Source organism: Lathyrus oleraceus, chromosome 6 (assembly GCF_024323335.1).
Source record: "Lathyrus oleraceus cultivar Zhongwan6 chromosome 6, CAAS_Psat_ZW6_1.0, whole genome shotgun sequence".
In the NCBI taxonomy this organism is placed as follows: domain Eukaryota; kingdom Viridiplantae; phylum Streptophyta; class Magnoliopsida; order Fabales; family Fabaceae; genus Lathyrus; species Lathyrus oleraceus.
The window spans coordinates 332,339,234-332,365,755 of NC_066584.1; the positions used below are offsets into that span (position 1 = coordinate 332,339,234).

A 26,522-nucleotide genomic window follows, 5' to 3' on the forward strand; every position below is an offset into this window, starting at 1 on the left:
GCCCTGTAAGACCCCAATTTTGTCCCTAAGATCCCTCATGGCATCATATCATATCATTTCATTGCCTCAAGGATCATTGTGCACCTTGCTTCCTTCCCTGTGGGTGGGTTATCTTTTTGAAAGTGATTCTTGATCACCAAGCATGTTTGCATTTGTATATCATTGCTTTCCTTTTTACCACTAACCAAAAGTACAAAAATATGTCATCTAACCTTTGTCTTGCAGATGAAGCAATCAACAGTCAAGGCAATCAAAGGCATTCATTGAGCAATAGATGGTGGTCATTCTTGATATTTGGACCCCACAATCATTCACAAGAGTTCATATGAACCATGATGTTATTTTGAAGCAAAATCCCAAGTGGTAGAGGCTTGAATTTTATCAGAACATTGCCAGGTCAACTGAAGACCTAGAAAGTCAACAGCCAAGTCAACTGTGGATTTGGAGGTGGGAAATGATTAGAAATACTCCATTCATGTTCAAACAAGTCTCATTTGACATTTCAAACATCAACATTGAAGAATTTAAAGTCAGGTCAAAACTTTCCAAAAATAGAAAGTGACCTATAATTTGAACTTGCCAAAAATGGAAAGGTTTTAGCCTAACTTCAACTTCAAATTACTCATCAAGAAAGCTTCAAATGAAATTTTGTTGAACATAAAAGTTGTAGATCTTTCTCTCCCATTTCGAAAAAGTCCAAGATCATCTATTTCTCATGTGTGGTTAAGGAGATATGATCAAAACATGGCAAAGTGTACTTGAAGATTCAAATGGCCATAACTTCTCAACCAAAGCTCCAAAATGGATGGCTCTTTTTGCATTTTTCTCCTTTTGACCTCTAGTTTCCAAATCATGCATTGCATTGCACAAATTATATTCATATGATCATTTGGTAATTCATTGATTTTTGGAGGGAAAACATGAAATTTAAAATTGGTGCATCGTTAGAACTTTTGGCCATTGCCATTGATTTTAAAATTTGGTTTTAAGTAAAAATAAGGGAAATTCGTGCACTGTTCACACATGCATTTGGGGGTGAAAACCAAATTTGCACTTACACCTTAAAACTCAATTAATTCCATCTGCATTTGGTTTAAGCTTAATTCATTTTTTCATTAATGAACAATTCATTTTTTCAGATCTAGATCCAAATCTCTCAAAATTTCTTCAAAATTCTTCAAACAAGATCCATTTCTCTTGATCAATTCATATTCCTGAAGCATTCTTGAGCAAGTTTGAATGAGAATTCAAGAGAAACCGTGCCTGTTTTGTTCATAATTGAAGCTTGAAAGCATCCATGGCAAATCCAAAATCCATTGGATTCAAGTGCATTTGAACTTCAATCTCTCCATCAATCACCCATACAAGCTTCATAGAGGAACTTTGAGCCATTGCAAGCTTCGAATCACACGAATTCCAGTTGCTGCTCTTCAAGAGGTCACCATTCGAATCTCTTATTTCTCAAATTTATCATGATATTATTGTAGATCTAGGTTTGCTGATCATGCTGAGCTTTGAATCATGAATTTTAGTGACCTATTGGCTGAGTTATGGTAGATTAAAGAACCATGCATGAAAATTGATTTGCTCGATTCTCTCTTAACATGTGGATTTATGCTTAGTTATTCATTGATCGTGAATCTCCATGGAATATACTATGTGATGATGTCTTTAATTATGATTTCTGGAGCAATTATTCTTGAGCTCACATGAACAGTTACTGTTCATCTTCTTCACGAGGAAGAAGATGAAGTCCTGGCTTTGGCAACGCTTTTGATTCGCTTTTGCAACATAAAACTGTGGCCTGCATGTTTATCCTAGGGTTAGCTTCCCATTGGTCCATTTCGATTGCCATGCTGCGTTCTGATTGGCTCCCTCCTTTGACCGCGCGTGTTGACCAGGCCAGCGAATAAATGAAACGCAGCGTTTCACGCTGCTGGCGCCATTTTTTTACAAATTTAAATTAATATTTCATTTTTAATCCATTTTTGTGTCACATGTTTATTTCATTTGTGCTCAAACTTGCAAAATTCATATCAATTCGAAAATTAATCCAAAAATTACCAGGTTTTTTGCATTGTGATCCTGATTCCCTCTAGTTTTTTATCATCATATTTTCACAAGTTGTGCTTGGCTGAATAATTTTTGGTGCTAGAATGTTTGAACATGTATGCTTATTTGACCTTGCCATGCTTATACATTTGTGAAATGCTGGTCTTTGATCCAATGATTTTGAAAATTTTCATGATGAAACTAGACTCATTGCTTGCCATTTTGGTGTTGATTTGATTTTTTTATCAATTGTCATTTCTGTTTTATGATCATGTTAAGTTGGTGTGACAATTTGTGTCACACCTTTTGATGTTCAACTTATGTGATGTGTTTGCCATGCCAAATGATCTCCAATTGTCCTGATTTTTTGTGTGATGCATGTTATGAATGTTGTGAATGAGCATGAATTTTGTTGGAATTATTTGAATCACTTCTGATTTAATTGAGATTTTTCATTCTGGTTGATCATATTTGAGCTTTAAAATTGCCTTGAACTTCAATTGATCATGAAATGCTTTTGGTTATTGATATTGATGTGAGACCTTTTGGAATGTTTCAAGATGTGTTTGAAGTTGATTCATGTCAAATTTCAAGTTCTGTTTTGGATTTTTTCTTCACCTTTGACCCTAGGCTTTGACCTAGTGGTTTGCCTCTCACATTTGAGCTTTGATTTCAGGTTGAACATCCAAGTTCCATGGTTAATGATGCTTCATCACTTGAGCATTGATGTTTACCTTTGATTACTAATCTTTGTGTGTTTTGTAGGTTGATGTTGACTCATTTGAGTTTGACCTTTGGCTTACACATTGTGTACATTGGGATTGTTTGTTGCTTATTGACTGTTGTTTGATTGTCTGAACTTTGTACTGATTTGTTTGATGTTTCCACAGGTACATAAGTTGCTTTAAGTTCATTTTGAACTTGCTTTTGCTTGGTTGCTTAACCACTTAGGTATAATCTCTAATCTTCATGTAGTCTGGAAGACCTACTGTTATTGGTAGGCACCTGTCTGAAGTCCTCCTTAAGAGGCAATGCTTGTGATTGTTTACTTTTTGTGCCAAGCAGGAAAAGTCCTCTTATGAGGCAATTGGCAGATAAAAGAGATGTGTAATCCATCTCCTGCTATTCAGTGTGTCATTCACTTTGCTCACACCATGTGTTGATGCATTGTGGATACTAACCCAAGATCTTATAGAGTCAATCATTTGTGGAGAAGAGTTCCAACTTTCTGAACTCCCACACATTCTATTGTTTAAAGCTCTCCCAGGCCAGGGATAAGAGCTATGAGGCACACCCCTCATCTCCATTTCATCTGCTTCACCCTAACTCTCAATGTTAGGGTTAAGAGCATAACATACCCCATTCCAGTTGGCTTTAAGGCCTAACCTTGCTTGAGCCTAATTGATTGTATATAGTGTGTGCTAATTGATTTGCTTGTCTGCTTACTTGATTCATCTGTGCATATCTGCTTATGTGTGTCTTTGTGCATTTATCATCATTAATTGTACATAATTTCATGATCATTGTTCATATCTTTGTGACATCTTTGTTTGTCCATTGAGGAGTCAATTGTAAGTCCATTTATTGGCGGTTGTTTCCCATGATTTGGAAGGAGTTTGGAACTAAGACCATTCATTGGCATTCCTTTCCTTGGAGTCGAGTGTAAGACCATCTATTGGCAACTTGCTTCCTTTTGCTTATTGCATTTGTTTTGCTTGTTGTATGTGAGGAGTCAATTGTAAGCCCATTTATTGGCATTTGTTTCCTATGATCATTCTTTGGAGATTGGTGTAAGTCCATTGATTGGCATCTGGTATCCATGTTTGTTTTGTTTTAGGAGATTGGTGTAAGTCCATTGATTAGCATCCGGTATCTCGTTGCCTTGTTTATTTGTTATTTGCTCTTTGCTTATTCCAAAGGAATCACTTTGATCATCTACATATGATCTCGAGAGGTGAACATCTAAGAAGTTTTACATCCCTCACCTTCCACCTTTTGTTTCTTTAAACCTCCATCTTTGCATGTTAACCCAAACTTGAAAACTTTGTGCAAACATCTTGACATGATTTCAAATTAGAAACCTAGGCCTTAAGCCTCTGATTTTTCCAACCTCATTTCATAATACTTCTTTTGAATTGAATTCTAATCATACTTTGACACCTTTTGTGAATAATCCTAATTGGTTAATTTCACTCATTCAATTGTTTTGTGGCTTTGTCCATTCTTGATAAGTTTTCATACATTAGCTATAGGTTTGATTTATCCTAGTTGGTTGATGTTAATCTCACCTTTTGTCCTTAGTGATTGAATTGTAAGACTTCCTTGCTTATTATAGGGTTAACCCCTCACTAGCAAGTTGAAGCTTTTCTCACATGGTGGACTTGTTGTTTGTATAAGGTTGAGTTTTCTCCCGTGGATAACGAAAGACCTTAGGGCTTTTGTTTTAAAATGAATTCACCCATATTTTGGAAATCTTTTAGCCGAACTACGAGGTTTTGATCCTGTAAAGGTACGTAGGCAATGGTTATCCATCCAAACACAAAAATAATAACTTGTATATTCTTTTCTCATCCCTTCAATCCATGTTTGCACAATAAATATTTCATAAACAAATAACATTTCGTACAACAAGTGTGAAAAGGGCTCCCTAGGAGTCCCTAGGACGTTTTGGGTGCCTAACACCTTCCCATTGCGTAATTAACCCCTTACCCAGATCTCTGATCTTTTCATTGGTTTTCTATGTGTAAAACTTCTTAGGCTTTTGTTCGCTTTTTAGCCATTCCCTTGGATAAATAAAAGTGCGGTGGCGACTCAATTCTTTGTATGCTTTGCTTTTGATTTAATCAATAAATCATAAAGTGACGAATACACCGCTACACGCCCCCACTGCGTTATCACTTGCATCACACATTATCTCAAAAGGAAGAGACCAATCTGGGGCAATAACTATGGGTTCTGACACCAGCTCTTTTTTTAAGGTCTCGAAGGCTTTCCTGCAGTCTTTGTCAAATAAGAATGGGGTATCTTTTACCAGCAGACTAGTCAATGGTTTGGCAATCTTGGAGAAATCTTTTATGAACTTGCGGTAGAAACCCGCATGTTCTAAGAAGCTTCAGATACCTTTTTCATTTACTGGTGGTGGTAAGTTTTCTATTACCTCCACTTTTGCTATATCCACTTCGATACCCTTGTTGGAGATCTTGTGTCCCAATACGATTCCTTCCCGAACCATGAAGTGACATTTTTCCCAATTCAGGATCAAATTTGTTTGCTGGCATCTTTCTAAAACAAGTGATAGGTTAGTCAAACAGTTATCAAATGAAGAACCGAACACCGAGAAGTCATCCATAAATACTTCCATATGATTTTCGAGCATGTCAGCAAAAATAGAAGTCATACACCTTTGAAATGTGGTCGGTGCGTTGCACAAGGCAAATGGCATTCTTCTATAAGCAAAAATACCATAGGGGCATGTGAATGTAGTCTTCTCTTGGTCTTCCGGAGCAACTGCAATCTGGTTGTACCCTGAATAGCCGTCTAGGAAACAATATTACCCGTGTCCTGCTAACCTTTCCAGCATTTGATCAATGAATGGTAACGGGAAGTGATCTTTCCTTGTTGCCAAATTTAGCCTTCTGTAATCGATGCACACTCTCCAACCTGTAACAGTGCGGGTTGGAATCAACTCATTCTTTTTATTCTTTATTACCGTTGTGCCCCCTTTTTTGGGTACCACGTGGACTGGACTTACCCAAGAACTATCGGAGATAGGGTAGATTAGACCTGCATCCAAGAGTTTTACAACCTCTTTGCACACCACTTCTTTCATGGTTGGGTTAAGTCTTCGTTGCGGTTACACTATGGGTTTGTGGTCATCCTCCATTAAGATCTTGTGCATGCAAACAGTAGGGCTTATACCTTTTAAGTCTTCAATTGCCCATCCGATTGCACCCTTGTATTTTTTTAGCACTTGAATGAGTTCTGCCTCTTGGACGCTCTGTAGACTAGCATTAATGATGGATGGACATTTTTCTTCAGTGTCTAGAAATACATACTTCAGATTTGTTGGCAACTGCTTCAAATTCACCCCTTTTTTGGGTTCTTTAGTGACATCGGATGGTGGTGGCCTTAGATCTTCCCATCATTGTGGTCTAGATCTAATCCATTCAGGTTGTTTTTCCATAAGAGCAAGCACCTCAGATTCTTCTTCATCTTTATTACTTTCAAAAATGGACAAGCTTAAGACCCGGTTTAGAGGTGACTGGGGTCTATGCTGGTTATTTTCTTGAGCAATTACTTGGTCGATTATTTCTATAGTGTTGTTTGTGCCGACATCATCTTTGTATTGCATGGTATTCCTCACATCTATCTTTAACTCTTCATCATAGACCTTGAGGGTCATAGTTCCTTCCTCAATATCTATCATACATGGTCCTGTTTCCAAAAAGGGTCTTCCCAATATGAGAGGGATCTCTTCATCCTCCGGCATCTCTAAAATGACGAAGTCGACTGGAAAGACAAACTTGTCAATTTTCACAAGAACATCTTCCACAATACCATAGGGTCGCCGAACTGAGCGATCCGCAAACTAAAGGGTCATTCGAGTGTCTTGAACAGAACCGATGCCTAGCTTCTTATAGATGGATAGTGGCATCAAACTTACACTTGCTCCTAAGTCAATCAGAGCCTTCTTGAATTTTCGATCACCAATAGTGCAAGGAATAGTAACTGATCCCATGTCTTTCTTTTTCACTGGTATTTTCATGCCTTGGAGAACGACATTGCATGTTTCAGTCAGAATGATCGGTTCAGTATCAGTGGAACGCTTCTTGGAAATTGTGTCTTTCATGAACTTGGCATATATTGGCATTTGTTCCAATGCTTCCGAAAAAGGGATATTGATTTCGAGTTTCTTGAACATTTCCGGAAATTTCTCGAAATTCTTCTCATGTTGATTCTTCTTCTTCTGTCGTGGAGGGTAAGGAAGTTTGATTATGGGTTTAGGAACCTTTTCCTTATCCTGGACAGGAGGTGGTATTGCTTCTTCATCTTGGACTTTTGTTTCCTTGATTTCTAAATCCACCTCTATTAATCCATCTTTTTCGATATCATTAACCTCGGTTGACTTTCCACTTCGGGTTGTGACAGCGTTAACAGTGTTATATTCCTGCGGATTTGTTATCGTACCACTAGGTAGGGTTCCAGGGGCTTGAGAGTTGGATGCTAATTGTTGTGCTATCTGTCCCATCTGAACTTCGAGATTTTTGATGGAGGCTGTGGTGTTTTTATGATTAGTCCTTGTCTCTTCTTGAAACTGTATACTATGGGCTGCCAACTTTTTAATAGCAATCTCCCAATCAGCCTTTTTAGGTGCCTGTTATTGTTGTTGTTGTTGCTGATACTGAGTCTGATATTACCATGTACCTTGTTGCGGAACATTCCCTTTCTAATCTTTCCAGGAGAAGTTTGGATGATTCTTCCAACCTGGGTTGTAGGTATTAGAGTAGGGATTATTTTGCTTCAAGAATTTGATCTCTTTAATTTGTTGGGGGTCGCAAAGCAATAGATTGTGTGATGAGGTCCATTACATATTTCACAAGTACTCGCCTGAGCTGGCTGAACCTGTGTTATCTGTTGAGTACCTATATTCATAGCTTTCAACTTTTTGTCTACTTCGGCAGCAACAGTGTCTTCCAGACAGATTTTATTTGTCTCTAATTTAAGATCAATTACCCTGTCTGGCTGACTGGTACACCTGTCATATAGCTCTAGATGCTCATTAGCAGCTATTGCTTCAATAATCCTTTTTATACCAATGGTTGTTGAGAAATTTGTTGAGCCACCGGCTGCTGTATCAATCAACTGTTTAGTCTTTATTTTCAGCCCATTAACGAACATCTGCATTTGTTCTGTCTGATCCATATTATGAGTGGGACACGCAACTAAGATCCTTTTGAATATTTTGTAAGTGTCTCCCAATGATTCACCATCCTTCTGTTTGAAATTCAGAATTTCATACCTTTTTCTCAGGAATACTGATGCTGGAAAATACTCATTTAAGAATGCAGTTTCCATCTCCTCCCAGGAAGTGATACTACCGGCAGGGAGAGAATAGAACCATTCTTCCGCGTCTTCAGCTAACATGAACGGGAACATTCTTAATTTTTTTGCTTCATCAGTGTGACCATCAATTTTCAAGGTGGTGCTCATGGTCAGAAATCTCTGTAGGTGTTTGTTAGCATCTTCATTAGCCTTTCCGGTGAAAGGTTTTCTTTCCAATTGATTGATCGTGCTAGGATGCAGTTGAAAATTTGTCACATTCACCGGTTGGTTAACTATGGTCAGTCGACCAACCGGTGCGTTTGCACCTCCATAGTCACCTAGGAGTCTCTCCGGAGGTGGAGGAGATGGGATTGGAGGAACTTCAGCCATTGGTTCCTTGACTTCCGGTTGATCCGAGGTACTTTCTTTTGTAGAATCCACTCTTTGTTCTCTGCATCTTCTGTGAAGGGTTCTCTCGATCTCTGCGTCAAAGAAGTCAGTGCCAAAGGAGGACAACCTTGAAGATCTTGCTTAGAGAAGCTTAGATCGTTGTTAGGTTAGCTTAGGTTCTCTCATTGGCTTGGGAGAACATTTGCGCTAGGGGCCATAACTGTTTCATTATGTATGTATGTATGTTGATGCATGTGAATGTATGTTGATGCATGTGAGAGGCAATTTATATGATAAATAAGCCGGTGAGATCAGAAAAATTGCAATTCCCTCAAATTAAATATTAAGTTTATGCTTTCCAAGTTTTAACACTCATCAAGACTAGTATCGAATAATGTAGGTTTCGCCTACGCAAGGTGCATGTTCTATATTAGTAAGGTGCGATGGGATAATTGTAATATCCAACTGTTAAAACAATGGGTCAAACTTAACTAAATAAATTATAATAATATTATATGTGTTTGCTTTCCAAGTTTTAGCACTCATCAAGACTAGTATCGGACAATGTAGGTTTCGCCTACGCGAGGTGCATTTTCTATATTGGTAAGGTGCGATGGGATAATTGTAATATCCAACTGCTAAAACAATGGGTCAAACTTAATTATAATAATATTATATATGTTTAGAAGCAAGAGTTGGGAATGATCCATATGATGGATTGGAATAAGGAGTTATTCACCCAACTGAAATTTTCGAGAGTTGTATGAGATACAACTGGAAGGAGTTCCTACCTAAATAACCTAGTTTTGTGTAATCCGCCTACGCGGACTTAGAACGAAGTGAAATATGGATCTCGACCCACTAGAAAATCTTCCAACGGGATTTTCGAAATCAAATGATGAGGGTCATTTGTTTTGAGTAAAATAGTGGGAACATATTTAATTAAAGGCCTAATTAAATATGTCAATGATACTCATATTTTCATTAATCCTTATGTAGATAACCATGACAGCAAACACCTCTAACAACATTTTGCGATCAATCCTTGATAAGGAAAAATTATCTGGGATAAATTTTCTGGATTGGCACCGAAACCTGAGGATTGTCCTCAAACATGATAAAAAGTTGTATGTCTTGGAGACACCTGTTCCTGAAGAGGAACCTCCTAGTTCTGCACCTAAGGCAGAAAGAGATGCTTATAAGAAGCATGTCGATGATGTCAATGAAACTGCTTGTCTCATGCTAGCTACCATGAACTCAGAATTGCAAAAGCAACATGAGAACATGTCAGCGTTCGATATGATCGAACACCTGAAGATGCTCTATCAAGAGCAAGCAAGGCATGAGAGGTTTCAAGTTTCAAAAGCCCTTTTTCAAGGCAAGTTAGCTGAGGGAGCCCCTGTAGGTCCCCATGTGCTCAAGATGATTGGGTATGCGGAAAACCTTGAGAGATTAGGTTTTCCCCTCGAAAAGGAACTTGCGACTGATTTAATCTTGCAATCGTTGCCAGATAGATTCAGTCAATTTGTCCTAAATTTCAATATGAATGAAATGGACAAATCTCTTCCTGAACTGCTCGCCACGTTAAGAACTGCCGAGCAGAATCTGAAGTCAAAAGGGAAGTCCATTCTGATGATCGGAAATGGAAAGAGACAGAACAAAAGGCCCACTAAGCAGGGTGATAAAGGGAAAGGCAAGGAAGTTGCCAAACCCAAACCCATCGTTGCTTCTTTAAAGCCTAGTGAAGGCATAGCAAAAGAAGGCACCTGCTTCCATTGCGGTAAGACCGGACACTGGAAGAGAAACTGCCCAAAGTACTTGGAAGATAAGAAGAATGGAGTAGAGACTTCAACTTCAGGTATTTTTGTTATTGAAATTAATTTATCTACTTCTACATCATGGGTATTAGATACTGGATGCGGTTCTCACATTTGTACAAATGTGCATGGACTAAAAAGGAGTAGAGATTTGGCAAAAGGTGAAGTCGACCTACGAGTTGGCAATGGAGCAAAGGTTGCTGCTTTAGCCGTAGGAACTTATGAATTGACTTTACCTAGTGGTTTAATAATTCAGTTAGAGAACTGTTATTATGTACCTGCAATTAGCAGGAATATTATTTTCGTTTCTTGTTTGGACAAGTTTGGTTTTTCATTCATAATAAAGAACAATTGTTGCTCAATTTATTTGAATGATATATTGTATGCTACTACACAAATGAACAATGGATTATATGTCCTTGATCTTGTAATGCCAATTTATAACATCAATACTAAAAGGATAAAACCTAATGAGTTAAATCCAACTTACCTTTGGCATTGTCGATTAGGCCACATAAATGAGAAACGCATTTCCAAACTCCATAAAGATGGACTCTTGGACTCTTTTGATTATGAATCATATGAGACATGCAGATCTTGTTTAATTGGAAAGATGACAAAGTCTCCATTCACGGGAAAAGGTGAAAGAGCTAATGATCTTTTGGCCCTCATACATACTAATGTATGTGGACCACTGAACATACCAGCCAGAGGAGGTTTTCAGTACTTCATCACATTCACTGATGATTTCAGTAGATATGGTTATGTGTATTTAATGAAACACAAATCAGAGTCCTTTGAAAAGTTCAAGGAATTCATAAATGAAGTACAAAACCAACTAGGTAAGAATATTAAAACTCTTTGATCAGATCGAGGTGGTGAGTATTTAAGCCTAGAGTTTGATGACCATCTGAAAGAGTGTGGGATCCTATCCCAACTCACTCCTCCTAGAACACCCCAATGGAATGGTGTATCTGAGAGAAGAAATTGAACCCTGTTGGACATGGTCTGATCCATGATGAGTCACGTCGATCTTCCAAACTCCTTTTGGGGACATGCACTGTTGACAGCAGCTTACACACTTAACCGTGTTCCATCCAAAAAGGTTGAGAAGACACCATATGAGATATGAAGTGGTAAGAAACCACATATGTCTTACATGAAGATTTGGGGTTGCGAAGTTTATGTGAAACGACAAATTTCAACTAAGCTTGAGCCCAAATCTGACAAATGCTTATTTGTGGGGTATCCTAAAGAAACAAGAGAGTATCACTTCTACAATCCTTCTGAGGGCAAAGTGTTTGTCGCTTGAACTGGAGTTTTCCTAGAAAAGGATTTTATTTCCAAAGGAATCAGTGGGAGGAAAGTAGAGCTTGAAGAAATTCAAGAATCACAAAGCACCGATACACCTATGGAGGAATTAGAGCAGGAAACACAAATAGTTGTGTAAAGAGAAACCTGCTCAAGTAGAACAAGACCAGCGTAGGTCAAGCAGGATACGTCACCTACCTGAGAGATATGGATATCTCATAACAGATCAAGGTGATGTATTACTCATGGATCAAGATGAGCCTGTGACCTACTCATGGAATCTTCGTTTTGATGAAACAGTAAAACAATATGGATTCATCAAGAACGAAGATGAGCCTTGTGTCTACAAGAAGGTTAGTGGGAGCATGATCGTGTTCCTGGTATTATATGTATATGACATATTACTCATTGGAAACGATATCCCTACCCTGCAACAAGTAAAGTCTTGGTTGGGGAAATGCTTTTCTATGAAGGACCTAGGTGAAGCAACCTATAAATTAGGAATCAGAATCTATAGAGATAGATCATAAAATGCTTGGCCTAAGTCAGAGTACATAGACAAAGTGCTGAGACACTTTAATATGAATGGTTCCAATGGTTATGTGTTTTGCTTAAATGGTGGCACTGTGAGCTAGAAAAGTTCAAAGCAAGATACAGTTGCTGATTCTACAACCGAGGCCGAGTATATTGCTGCCTCAAGTGCAGCAAAGGAAGTTGTTTGGATCAAAAGTTCCTTAGTGAACTTGGCATAGTTCCTGGCATTGTGGATCCCATTTGTCTCTATTATGATAATAATGGTGCTATCGCACAAGCTAAGGAGCCTAGATCTCACCAACGATCCAAACAGATACTTAGGCATTATCACCTCATTCGAGAGATAATAGATAGAGGAGATGTGAAAATATGTAGAGTACCTACACTTGACAATATTGCTGACCCACTGACAAAGCCTCTTGCGCAGCAGAAGCATGATGGCCATACTAGATCAATGGGCATTAGGGGTATGCTTGATTGGCTCTAGTGCTAGTGGGAGATTGTTGGTGTAAGCCCTAGAGGCCAATACTTTTGGTACTTGTATCGAATTATTTATTAATTAATAAAAGGCTTTTTCTTTATTATGTTTGATTAATAAAGTCCCTAGAATAGCTAGTTCGTTTAATGTATCAAGTATGACTTAATCATGAGATCACATTAACCATAAGGACATTATTCTTAAAGTATCCGTAGTCGAGCTTTATTGTGAAGTGGGATAACATTAAAGCATTAAGGCTATTATGTTTGTAGACCGATGATCACATCTCATGGATCATGGATAAAGAGTTATCAAGTCTTAAACATAGGTATGACTATTAAGAGTAATATTTATACCGGATTGACCCGCTATGAGAATACTATATAGAAAGTTATGCAAAGTGTCATAAGTTATTCTCATGGTGATAATGGTGTATACCACTCTTCGACCTGAAACCACTATGGACCCTAGATGTAGAGTCGAGGGCTTTATTGTTGATCCAACGTTGTCCGTAACTGGATAACCATAAAGACAGTTGATGGGTACTCCACGAAGCATGCTGAGGGACATGAGTGACCTAGATGGAATTTGCCCATCCTGCGTAATAGGATAAATGTCTATGGGCCCAATATTGAACTGGACAAGGATGACACGGTCTATACCTTGTGTTCAATATAGACATTAGGGCAAAGGGGTAATTATACACATAATTATTATCACAGAAGGACTTGTCAGATCACATGACATTTTCATGACTTGGGTAGCAGTGATATGTTGCTAGATACCGCTCACTGTTTATTATGTTAAATGCGTGATTTAATATAATTGCTAACGTCGCGAAAACCTACAGGGTCACACATAAAGGACGGATTGATGAGAGATAGAGTAACTAAGGAACACCGTAAGGTACGGTGCACTTAAGTGGAATATGAAATATGGTAAGGTACCAAATACTTAAGTGATTTTGGGCATATTATAAGATATGGGCCAAAATACACTTAAGTGGGCTTTTTAGCTTGAAGCCCACACATGTGGTTCTATAAATAGAACCCTTGGGTAGAAGCATTGTCACTAAACTCAAAACTCAAGTGAAGACTTGGAATTTCGTTTCCCTCTCTCTCTCTCACTCAAAGCCTTCATTCGTACCAGCTAGCACTGAGATTGAAGGAACCCGTTCGTGTGGACTGAGTAGAGACGTTGTCATCGTTCAACGTTCGTGATGGCTTCGTGGATCTATATCAAAGGTTTTGATCGTTACAAGAGATCTGCACCAAAGGTTTCAATCATCACAAGAGGTAACGATTCTATCACTGATCATGCCCATTCGTAAGGATCACTAAATCTTGAAATTTTTAAATTCTGCTGCGCCTTGGATGGCAATTCTGTGAAGGAGAATTGTCATCCAAGGCGCAACGGAATTTAAAAATTTCTCCATTTAGTGATCCTTACGAATGGGCATGATCAGTGATAGAATCGTTACCTCTTGTGGCGATTCAAACCTTTGGTGCAGATCTCTTGTAACGATCAAAACCTTGGATACAAATCCACGGAGTGATCACGAACGTTGAACGATGACAACGTCTCTACTCAGTCCACACGAACGGGTTCCTTCAATCTCAGTGCTAGCTAGTACGAATGAAGGCTTTGAGTGAGAGAGAGAGGGGGAAACGAAATTCCAAATCTTCACTTCAGTGATAATGCTTCTACCCAAGGGTTCTATTTATAGAACCACATGTGTGGGCTTCAAGCTAAAAAGCCCACTTAAGTGTATTTTGGCCCATATCTTATAATATGCCCAAAATCACTTAAGCGTGTGGTACCTTACCATATTTCGTATTCCACTTAAGTGCACCGTATCTTACGATGTTCCTTAGTTACTCTATCTCTCATCAATCTGTCCTTTATGTGTGACCCTGTAGGTTTTCGCGACGTTGGCAATTATATTAAATCACGCATTTAACATAATAAACAGTGAGCGGTATCTAGTAACACATCACTGCTAACCAAGACACGAAAATGTCATGTGATCTGACAAAACCTCCTGTGATAATAATTATGTGTATAATTATCCCTTTGCCCTTATGTCTGTATTGAACACAAGGTATAGACCATGTCATCCTTGTCCAGTTCAATATTGGGCCCATAGACATTTATCCTATTACGCAGGATGGGCAAATTCCATCTAGGTCACTCATGTCCCTCAGCATGCTTCGTGGAGTACCCATCAACTGTCTTTATGGTTATCCAGTTACGGACAACGTTGGATCAGCAACAAAGCACTTGACTCTACATCTAGGATCCATAGTGGTTTCAGGTCGAAGAGTGGTATACACCATTATCACCACGGGAATAACTTATGACACTTTGCATAACTTTCTATATAGTATTCTCATAGCGGGTCAATCTGGTATAAATATTACTCTTAATATTCATACCTATGTTTAAGACTTGATAACTCTTTATCCATGATCCATGAGATGTGATCATCAGTCTACAAACATAATAGTCTTAATGCTTTAATGTTATCCCACTTCACAATAAAGCTCGACTACGGATACTTTAAGAATAGTGTCCTTATGTTTAATGTGATCTCATGATTAAGTCATACTTGATACATTAAACGGACTAGCTATTCTAGGGACTTTATTAAACAAACATAATAAAGAAAAAGCCTTTTAATAATTCGATACAAGTACCAAAAGTATTGGCCCTTAGGGCTTACACCAACACTTCAGTCATTGGTTCCTTGACTTCCGGTTGATCCGAGGTACTTTCTTCTGTAGAATCCACTCTTTGTTCTCTGCGTCTTATGTGAAGGGTTCTCTCGATCTCTGCGTCAAAAGCAATTTCAGCTGAGCGTTTTCCTCGCATACACTGGTTAGTAAAATATAAATGACAGAAAAATAATTTTATTGCAGAGCAACAAAATTTTAATTGAAATAAAATTAAACTCTATATGTTTGGCAGTCCCCGGCAACGGCGCCAAAAACTTGATCGGGAAAATAGCAAGTGTACTATTTTGCCTATTATAGTAATAATGGGGAAAATCCCCAAATGTCGATCTCAAGGACTGCACGTAGTATTGAGTTTAAATTATCATTCAATTAAACAAAAAGTATTAATTTGGGTTTTTTGAGTGTAAAAAGGAAAATAATAAAGCAATAAGAAAATAAGGGTTTATGGAGAAAAAGGAACAATACCAGGGAAGGTGTATGATTTATCCCTGTAATAACTCTGAGTTACTATTGCATCAACAAATATCAATTACTACCAGTTCTCAAGGGTATTTTCTCCCAAGTCCTTGGTGAGAAAACCTTTAATCAATCTACCCTCATTCCTATGTCCATAGCCAATGAGGGTGAAGTTAAGCTGTATAATATCAAGAATGCTCTGGTTCATACAGGGTATCCCTAGTCCTAGGTGATATCTACTGCAGAGTAACCTGATGAAAACCTTATCACTGGCGGTCCAGCCTAGGTGATAACCATAGATCAATCTCGATTGGTCCAAAAGAGAGAGCAATAAACACATCAAAAGGTTACCGTAAATAAAATATTATAAATGCAAATGTATACTCAAATTCATTACAATTCTAAATCAGGGACACCCCCCTAGCATTGGGGGGTTTAGCTACTCATATTGTTTAAAACCAATTCAAGATAAAAATTACACATTACAAGTAATTGGATGACTTTGATCTTCAATCGCTCCCGCTCATGAATCTCTTTAGCTCTCCAAATTCCTTGACCTCTGTAATACTTGATTGCTTCATAATATTGTGGTTTGTTGTATTCCAAGATGATTTTTCCTTTGGCAGAAGACCTCTTTTTATAGTGAAAGTTCCCAACAGCAGTTGGACAGGTCCAAAGATGTCTCCACAAAGCCCGAAGAATGAAAATCCCGGAAAAATTGGAAATATTGGGCCTGGGCTGACACGGCCCGTGTCAGCTGACACGGGTGGCCGTGTCAGCCTACTGTCTTCCCTGACACGCCCATGGCAAGCTAACATGGGGAGTGTTTCTGCCTGATACGGCCCGTGTCAGCTGACAGTGGTGGCCGTGTCAGGCTACTGTTTTCTTCTTCTGTTTTCCTTTCCCTGACACGACCCGTGTCAGGTGACACGGGTGGCCGTGTCAGGTGACACGGGTGGCCGTGTCAGGTGACACGGGTGGCCGTGTCAGGTGACACGGGTGGCTGTGTCAGGTGACACGGGTGGCCGTGTCAGGCCTCCTGTACTGGGATTTTCTGCTATTTTTCGTACCGGACTCTCGCACTGTCGTGTTCTGAGTTCTCCGATTCTTCTACCTGGATTTTCCTGACAAAAACACAGCTATTCCACGCATAAAATCAAAATAAACAAAATAAAACATAATAAAGATTAAAAATGCGTAAATGACATAACGGAAGTAAAACTACTCGAATTGTACCTTAAATGCGTGCACAGTGTGTCAAATGTCTCTGTTTTGCGTCGGATCAGTAATGAAAACTTACTATAAATGGTGACTGATCAGCGGCGGTGAGAAAGGTTTAGGTTAGGATCGTGACAAAACTGATACCATGTAAGTAATTTAATCCCTGTCTTTTTATTGATAGGAATACTCATTATATACAAGTATGACAGTGTCTATATTTGGAAGCTAATAATATACAATTATGATGTATACCAATTATAGAGATATCCTAATAATTATACTAATTATAGAGATATTCTAATAAAGTACATTGTACCTTAGTGTGTTATGATAACACTGAAATTCACTGTATTTTCGACTCCGATTTCGCATGCATTTTAGTAGTTTTGTTGTATTATTACTATGTTTTTCTTTGTTTTCAGGTTTTTACTTTAATCGGAGCCCCGATCGAGAAAAGGAGTGAAAAAGAGTTAAAAACCCTAAAATTCAGCATTTTGTACTTGTGGCTTCCACCATGGCTGGCGCCATAGACCTTGCCATGACGTGCCCAAGTTCAACTTCCCTCAACTGCCACGTTCCCCACTACTTCCACTAAGGCGCCTCAGATTGGCCTTGTGGCGGGCGCCATGGCCTTGTGGCGGGCGCCACAAGAGGAAAAGTTCTCCCTCCCATTTTCAAGTTGAAGGGCATCCTTGTCATTTCCATCTTTTTACTTGCTTATAAATAGAAACTCGAAATCACTTTTTCAATCATCCAAACTTAGAGCAGAAGCAAACTTAGAAGCAAACTTTGTTTCACTTAGGCATATATTCAGTATTTTAAAGTGGTAATCGCTTCGCAGTGGAGTGTTACCACAATTGTGTAATCAAGTCTGTGATCGAGTCTGTAATCGAGTTTGGAGCACTTTGGAAGGAAGTTAATCCTGTCGCCATTTTCATTTCCGCTTTGCAATTTATTCAACCCTCTGATTGGAGCAGGTTTTTATTACTTGTCTTTATCTTATTTATTTCCCCGCACTCGCTTTACTTTTATTTATTTCCTCGCACTCGCTTTAAATTATTTATTTCCTCGCACTCGTTTTACTTTTATTTATTTTCTCGCACTCGCTTTACTTTTATTTATTTCCTCGCACTCGCTTTAAATTATTTATTTTCTCGCACTCGCTTTACTTTTATTTATTTCCTCGCACTCGCTTTAAATTATTTATTTCCTCGCACTCGCTTTACTTTTGTTTATTTCCTCGCACTCGCTTTACTTTTGTTTATTTCCTCGCACTCGCACTACTTTTATTTACTTTCCGCACTCGCACTACTTTTATTTAAATTAATGCACTTTTACTTTACCATGTCTAACTAAATTTATAAGGTTAGAATGTAAGGATCGTAATTGAACCGATAATCCGTACAATTGTTCGTAGAAGCACTTAAGGGCTATTTTAACTTTCAACTTAAGTTTTCCCGCACTTCAATTCTGTTGGGTAAGATCGAAAGTCGTCCAACGTCTATCTAAACTTAATTGTTTTTAACTATTTCAAAAACAACGAAAGCGCTTTGTTTAGTTCATTAGGAGATTTTGACTTAAGAAGAAAAGAGATTTTAAAACTATTTCGGACACGTTTATAAGTTTAGAGTCTGGTTCGTAAGAACCTCTTTTGGTTAAGAAATCCAGGTTATAATACTTTTCAACTTAGTCAAGATACTATATTTCTTAAAAATAGGTTTACTACTCTAACACAATGCGCGCCTTTTTATAAGTGACAATAAGAGGGTTTGATTAGGGAGTACAACTCGGTTCTGAATATGCGAAAGCGATAATTCCCGTTAAATTAGTTCTTTTCAAAGTAGGAAACATTGCCCATAAGTAGTTCTATCAGCAAGTACTTGGATTATTAATTGATTATGTGAATTACATTCGATCCTGTCTTTATTAATTAAACTTTATTCAATACTTTACTTTTCATTGCACACTCTAAAAACACTTATTTTGTTTGCCTCTGATAAACACCATAACAATAGATAACGATAGATTGACACTTGGTCTCTGTGGATTCGACAATCTTTTATATTACTCTGACGCGTTCGTATACTCGCGAAAAGCACGCATCAAGTTTTTGGCGCCGTTGTCGGGGACCAATTTCGTCAAATTTCATTTTCATGTTGTTATATCGTTTAGACTTAGGCTATTTCCCGCCGGTCAATGCGAAGAACTCGCAGCACCGGAAGTTTAAGCTTAGTATATCCTCTGGCAGAACCTGAACGTTACGCTCGCGCACGTTTATTCTTTCATAGAATTAAGAGAGCTATGGCCGAAGATCAAAACCAAAGACCTCTTAAGGATTTCGCTCAACCATCCAATGAAGAACCTAGTTCTAGTATAGTAAACCCAACCATCCCAGCTAATAATTTTGAACTTAAACCATCCCTGTTGCAACTAGTGCAACATAGACAATTCGTAGGTCTCGCTACTGAGAACCCAAACCAACATTTAAAAATATTTCTTCAATTAGCAGACACTTTTAAAACCAATAGAGCTTCCCCTGAGGCAATACGTTTAAGATTATTCCCTTTTTCCCTCAGAGATAAAGCCCTATCATGGTTAGATTCCCTTCTACCCAATTCCATTACGACTTGGGACAACCTTAGAAGAGTTTTTCTTGCTAGATACTTTCCCCCGAGTAAGACTGCCGTTCTTCGAAACCATATAACTAGATTTACCCAAACCAAGGAGAATCGTTGTTCGAAGCTTGGGAGAGATATAAATAGTTGTTACGAGCATGCCCACATCATGGCTTAGAAAGTTGGTTAATCATTCAAACCTTCTATAATGGACTTCATTACAACACAAAGATGACCATCGACGTTGCCGCGGGCGGTGCTCTGATGAACAAACCTTACCCTGAAGTTAGTGCCCTCATCGAAGATATGGCTCAAAACCATCAATCATGGGGAGTCGAACGAGCGGCAATTGAGAAGAAAGAAGCCCAAGGAGGAGTGCATGAACTAAGCTCTATAGACATGATGCAAGCTAAAATGGACGCATTAGCCCTTAAGGTCGAGCATATGTGCATAAACCCGACAAAACAAGGAGTTCATGAACCAAAACATTCATGTTAACGAATTGATTACTCAGTTAGGAACCAAGGTTGACCAAATAGTTACTCATACTAAGATGCTTGAAACCCAGATCTCTCGGGTAGCTTTAAACCAATCCCCTCATACTACACCTGGAGGACAATTCCCTGGACAACCTCAACAAAATCCGAGAGGACAAGCCAATGCCATTACCCTACGAAGTGGGAACGCTTATGATGAGCCACCAAACCCAAGATTGAGTGAACCCGAAACTTCTAAGGAATGTACCAAACCCACGGACGAAGTAAAGGAACCAGATGAATCTGAAAACCAGGAAGGTCGAGAAAAAGGAGGAGAACCTAAAGATAAAACTTACGTACCACCCCCGCCATATAAACCACCTATACCATATCCGCAAAGACTCAAACAAACCCAGATCAATAAATAGTATCAAAAATTTATTAAAGTTATAGAAAAACTTCATGTAGAAATCCCTTTCACATAAGCCATCACCCAAATACCTTCTTATGCAAAGTTTCTCAAAGACATCCTTACCAACAAACGTAGACTTGACGATCCGAAGCCTTTGGAATGTAATGCTATTTCCGAGGACAAATTAGAAAAGAAACATAAAGATCCTGGAAATTTCTCCATTCCTTGTCTTTTGGGAAGTCATGTCATCGAAAAAGCTTTTCTAGACTTAGGAGCTAGTGTGAGCCTAATGCCTTTAGCAGTTTGTGAGAGGTTAAACTTAGGAGAATTACAACCCACTAAGATGTCACTTCAGTTAGCCGATAGATCTGTTAAGTATCCGATAGGCATTTTAGAAGATGTCCCTGTTAGGATAGGTCAGTTATTTATCCTTACTGATTTTATGGTCATGGACATCAAAGAGGACAATGATATACCAATCCTTCTAGGTAGACCATTCTTATCGACTGCAGGAGCCATAATAGATGTCAAGAAAGGAAAGTTGACATTTGAGGTAGGTGACGAGAAAATAGAATTTATACTTTCGAAGTTCCTTATGGCACCTGTGATGGGAGATGCGTGTTGTGCCTTAGATATCATTGATGAATGTGTTAGAGAATTAGAACAAGAAGAAATTATAAAAACAATTAAGTTATCATCAGCCCTCATAATGGAAGATGATGACTTTAAGAAACCCTACATCAATGATAACCTTTACGAATGTTTATCCCTTACCCCAGATCCTATGCCATGCCCTAAGAAACCAACCTTAGAACTTAAGGAACTGCCTAAGAACCTGAGATATGAGTTCCTCGATGAAAAGATGAATCGCCCAGTTATAGTCAGTGCTACCTTGAGCCAAGAAGAAACGAACCAACTTTTAGACCTTTTACGAAGATATCCCTCAGCCTTAGGATATAATATCTCTGACCTGAAAGGTATAAGCCCATCCGTATGCATGCATCGGATTTCGCTCGAAGAAGATTCAAAACCCTCCAGAGAACATCAGAGAAGAATAAACCCTATAATGAGTGATGTTGTAAAAAAGGAAGTTCTTAAGTTACTTGAGGCAGGTATAATCTATCAGATCTCAGATAGTAAATGGGTGAGCCCTGTGCATGTAGTACCTAAAAAGGGAGGCATCACAGTCGTGCAAAACGATAAAGGCGAACATGTAGCAAAACATTTAGAAGGAGGATGGCGGATGTGTATAGATTATAGAAAATTAAATAAAGCAACTAGGAAGGATCATTTCCCTTTACCATTTATTGACCAAATGTTGGAGTGTCTAGCCAGACACTCTTACTTCTGTTATCTAGATGGATACTCTGGATTCTTCCAAATATCTATCCATCCCGAAGATCAAGAAAAAACTACCTTTACATGCCCTTATGGAACTTTTGCCTACAAACGAATGCCATTCGGCCTCTGTAATGGCCCAGCTACTTTCCAACGCTGCATGATGTCAATCTTTGCAGACTACCTAGACGGTATCATAGAAGTGTTTATGGATGATTTCTCGGTTTGCGGATTTGATTTCCACAATTGTCTTGCCAACCTTGAGAAAATCCTGGAGAGATGCGTGGAGGTGAACCTCGTGTAAACTGGGAAAAATGTCATTTCATGGTAACCGAAGGAATAGTTTTAGGACATATAGTTTCTGAAAAAGGTATAGAGGTAGATAAAGCTAAAATAGAAGTTATAGAAAACCTAAAACCACCAAAAACCGTCAGAGAAGTCCGAAGCTTTCTTGGACACGCTGGATTCTACCAGCGTTTTATTAAGGACTTCTCCAAAATAACTAAACATTTAACTGGACTTTTAATGAAAGATGCTGAATTCATTTTCGATGAAAAATGTAATGACGCATTTAATCTTTTAAAGCAAGCATTAATCTCAGCACCCATTATGAAACCACCAGATTGGTCAGAACCTTCTGAGATAATGTGCGATGCTAGTGATTATGCAGTTGGAGCCGTTCTAGGACAAAGGAAAGATAAAAAATTGCATGCCATTTATTATGCCAGTAGAACCCTAGATGTTGCCCAACTTAACTATGCAACAACTGAAAAAGAATTACTCGCTGTAGTTTTCGCTATAGACAAATTTAGATCTTATCTAGTAGGAGCAAAAAGTATAGTTTACACCGATCATGCTGCCATTCGTTACCTATTAAGTAAAAAGGATGCCAAGCCAAGGTTACTCTGATGGATTCTATTACTACAAGAGTTTGATTTAGACATAAGAGATAAAAAAAAGGCACTGAAAATGTAGTAGCCGATCACCTTTCTAGGCTAGAACATCTAAAACCTGAACTAGTACCCATAAATGATGATTTCGCCTATGATAGACTGATAGCTAGAGTAGAAACCCTTGAAGATGCTAACCTAAGCCCTGATGAGCATCCCCAAAATTCCTTAGCAATAAGTAACGTACCCTGGTACGCAGACTTCGTTAATTACCTAGCTGCTGATATAGTACCCCCTGATCTTGACTACCACAGCAAGAAGAAATTCTTCCACGATGTGAGAAACTTCTATTGGGACGAACCGCTCCTTTTCAAAAGGGGTAAAGATGGCATTTTTCGCCGTTGCGTTCCGGAAGAAGAGGTAAATAGTATTATCAAGCATTGTCATTCTGCACCTTATGGTGGACATGCGAGCACCTCTAAGACATACGCCAAAATTCTTCAAGCTGGCCTATTCTAGCCTACCACGTGGCATGATGTCTATGCTTGCATTGTCAAATGTGATAGATGCCAACACACTGGAAACATTTCAAGGCGTGATGAAATGCCTCTAAGAAACATTCAGGAAGTAGAACTCTTTGACGTATGGGGTATAGATTTCATGGGACCTTTCCCACCATCCTTAGGAAACAGGTATATCTTAGTAGCTGTGGACTATGTGTCTAAGTGGATTGAAGTTATAGCTGCACCCACAAACGACACTAGGGTTGTAATCAAACTATTTAAAAACTATATATTCCCTAGATTTGGAACACCACGTTTAGTCATAACCGATGGAGGATCACACTTTATATCGAGAATATTTGACAAACTTTTAAGAAAATATGGAGTTAGGCATAGAGTAGCAACACCATACCACCCACAAACTAGTGGCCAAGTAGAAGTATCTAATAGGGAGATAAAACAAATCTTAGAGAAAACTGTTTCTATTTCTAGGAGAGACTGGTCTCAGAAGCTTCAAGAAGCATTATGGGCCTATAGAACCGCTTTCAAAACCCCTATAGGAACTATTCCTTAGCAACTAGTCTATGGAAAATCATGTCACTTACCGTTCGAATTAGAGCATAAGGCCTATTGGGCCATTAAAACTTTGAATTTAGACTACCTAGCCGCTGGAGAAAAGCGTACCCTAGACATTCATAAACTAGAAGAACTTAGGCAATCTGCCTACGAGAATGCAAAAATATATAAAGAGAGAACAAAAGCCTATCACGACAAAAGAATAGTAAAGAAAAACTTCAATGTAGGTGATCATGTTCTCCTTTTCAACTATAGGTTACGACTCTTCCCGGGAAAGCTACGTTCAAGATGGACTGGTCCTTTCGAAGTATCCAAGATTCTGAGATCCGGAGCCGTAGAAATCAAGAACGAAACCTGTAGTCCATTCATTGTAAATGGACAAAGATTGAAGCTCTATGAAGGAGGAGACATTCCAGCATACTACTCAAGCCACACCCTGATTGATCCACCAATCCCTACTACTACAGGTGTATAAATTCTAATCGTCAAGCTAATGACGTTAAACAAGCGTTGCGTGGGAGGCAACCCATGGTTTTTCTTCCATTTTAATTTTTCACATTTATTTAATTTTATTTTTATTTTGCATCGAGACTAAAAATTTGAATGGTTTGCATTTTCAGGATCACTTTCTTAACTTTTACAGGATGTAGGATTTCGATGATATGCACGTGGCCTATAGAGATAATGCTCAGAGAGAGCACTACATCGCTCTGTATCAGCATCCTATGGCACCCACACGTTATCCTGATCAGCACTGTATGGAGGCACTGGGTATCGAGTCGAGTATCTGATTCCTTAGCCACCAGCTTCACTGGGACGAGTTTGCCGACGACTTGAGTAACACCTATAGGAACCTGACATTGGAGTTCCTGAGTTCATTCGACTATGACCCATACTCTGGACCAGATGAGTATGCTGCTTTCAGGCTCTTTGGAGTTGAGTACTCTTTCAGTCAGAAAGAGTTCGGCGACCTATTGGGCTTCCAGACCACTCCTGATGCTATCCCGGAGACACCTATGGGATATTTTCTGGGTAAGGAGGTGGAGAAGTTTTGGAGTGATATATCAGGTGGCGGAAGCCAGGATCCATCTACGCAGTTATCTCATGTTATACATAACCCCGCCTTTAGATACTTTCAGATGATATTGGCACATTCCTTCCTGGGAAGACCGGATGCAGAGACATTACTGAGTGAAGAGGAGATCTTCCTACTATTTTGTGCATCCCAGTCTCGCCCAGTAGCATGTGGGAACTTTTTGTTATATAGTCTCAGCGGTGTCTCCAGATCTACCGAAGGAGTCATCCATGTGGGCGGGATCATCACACAGATTGTTGTCGCTTTAGGTCTGTCTCGCAAGTTGTCACATCTCCGGATCTACTGTGGGTACACTACCATGGACATCGACTTCTGTTTGACCAGAGGGTTGATGAGGAGAGCCTCTTTCCACCCATGTCAGTTCCGATTGCTGGTCGACAACGAGGCTATCCATTATTTCACACTGCCAGATCCTATGATGACCAGTGTGCATGATCCAGCGAATTGGAGTTATGCTCTAGAGGGCCAGGGAGAGACCGTCGTGGAGCCGAGATCACCACCCATTGCTGAGTACACGCCTACACCACCTTCTCCCAGGATCACTGTTTTCTCTAATAATCTTTCACTGCAGACCCCCGACATCCGCATCCAGATTGCAGAGTGTCGTAGAGAGATTGCAGAGCTTAGACAGGAGGTGGCTGACTTCACTTTACAGATGGGAGTGTCTGATCTCACCCATGCTACTGAAGCCGACTGTTTATATCAGGAGATCGTAGAGCTCAGGCAGGAGGTAGCCATGCTCCGTGGATCCACTCAGGAAGACGACATCCCTACTATATGATCTCACCATTTCATCTTATTTTATCTCTTTTTTATATTTCTCGTATTTACATAACTCATTTTATATCATCGCATTTGGAATATTATATAAACTATGTCTACACATTGATATTTCTACCCTTATATATATATATATATATATATATATATATATATATATATATATATATATATATATATATATATATATATATATATATATATATATATATATATATATATATATATATATATATATATATATATATATATATATATATATATATATATATATATATATATATATATATATATATATATATGTCTTATGTTTGTTTTAATTGCATTTTTTTATTTTTTTAGTTGTTTATTTATTTATTAATCTAATGTTTAAGTTTTATTTTTATTTTTTATTTTTACTTCTATAAAAATTATGCAAGCCAATGATACTAGGAAATCACAAGACAAATGCTATCCGGACCCCTCAAAGCCAAAAGACAAGAAAAGCCCAAGCCAAAGGACCAAAATCCGGCCCAGCCAGATTTTGCCTTGTAGCGCCCGCCATAGACCCTGTGGCGCCTGCCACAGCGTCTGTAGAAGGTCGGGGCAGAACCCTTTTCTTCACCATTTTCACACCTTACAACCTTCCAAACCCATTTTTCCACCTTGCAGAAATGTCCTTGAACCCACAAAAAGCTCATACCTTTCTAATCACCACACCGTACAAATCATTTTTCCGATTTCCATTTTCATTTTCATCCGTTGGATTTCGTAAAAATCCAACCTTTTCACATTCCACTTCATCTTCTTCGTCACTTTTC

The 26,522-nt window shown here is 38.7% G+C and overlaps 1 protein-coding gene and 1 non-coding gene across 2 annotated transcripts; both read right to left on the reverse strand.

Annotated features, from left to right (window-relative positions):
• Positions 1–6,640: 6,640 nt before the first annotated feature.
• Positions 6,641–7,300, reverse strand: LOC127095500 (uncharacterized). The gene has a single exon (XM_051034180.1). It carries the CDS (start codon positions 7,298–7,300, stop codon positions 6,641–6,643), a length of 660 nt encoding a protein of 219 aa, XP_050890137.1.
• A 12,421-nt stretch (positions 7,301–19,721) lies between these two features.
• On the reverse strand, positions 19,722–19,827 carry LOC127099367 (small nucleolar RNA R71). Its single transcript, XR_007793878.1, has one exon. It is a non-coding gene; the product is annotated as a small nucleolar RNA R71 (small nucleolar RNA).
• Positions 19,828–26,522: the final 6,695 nt, after the last annotated feature.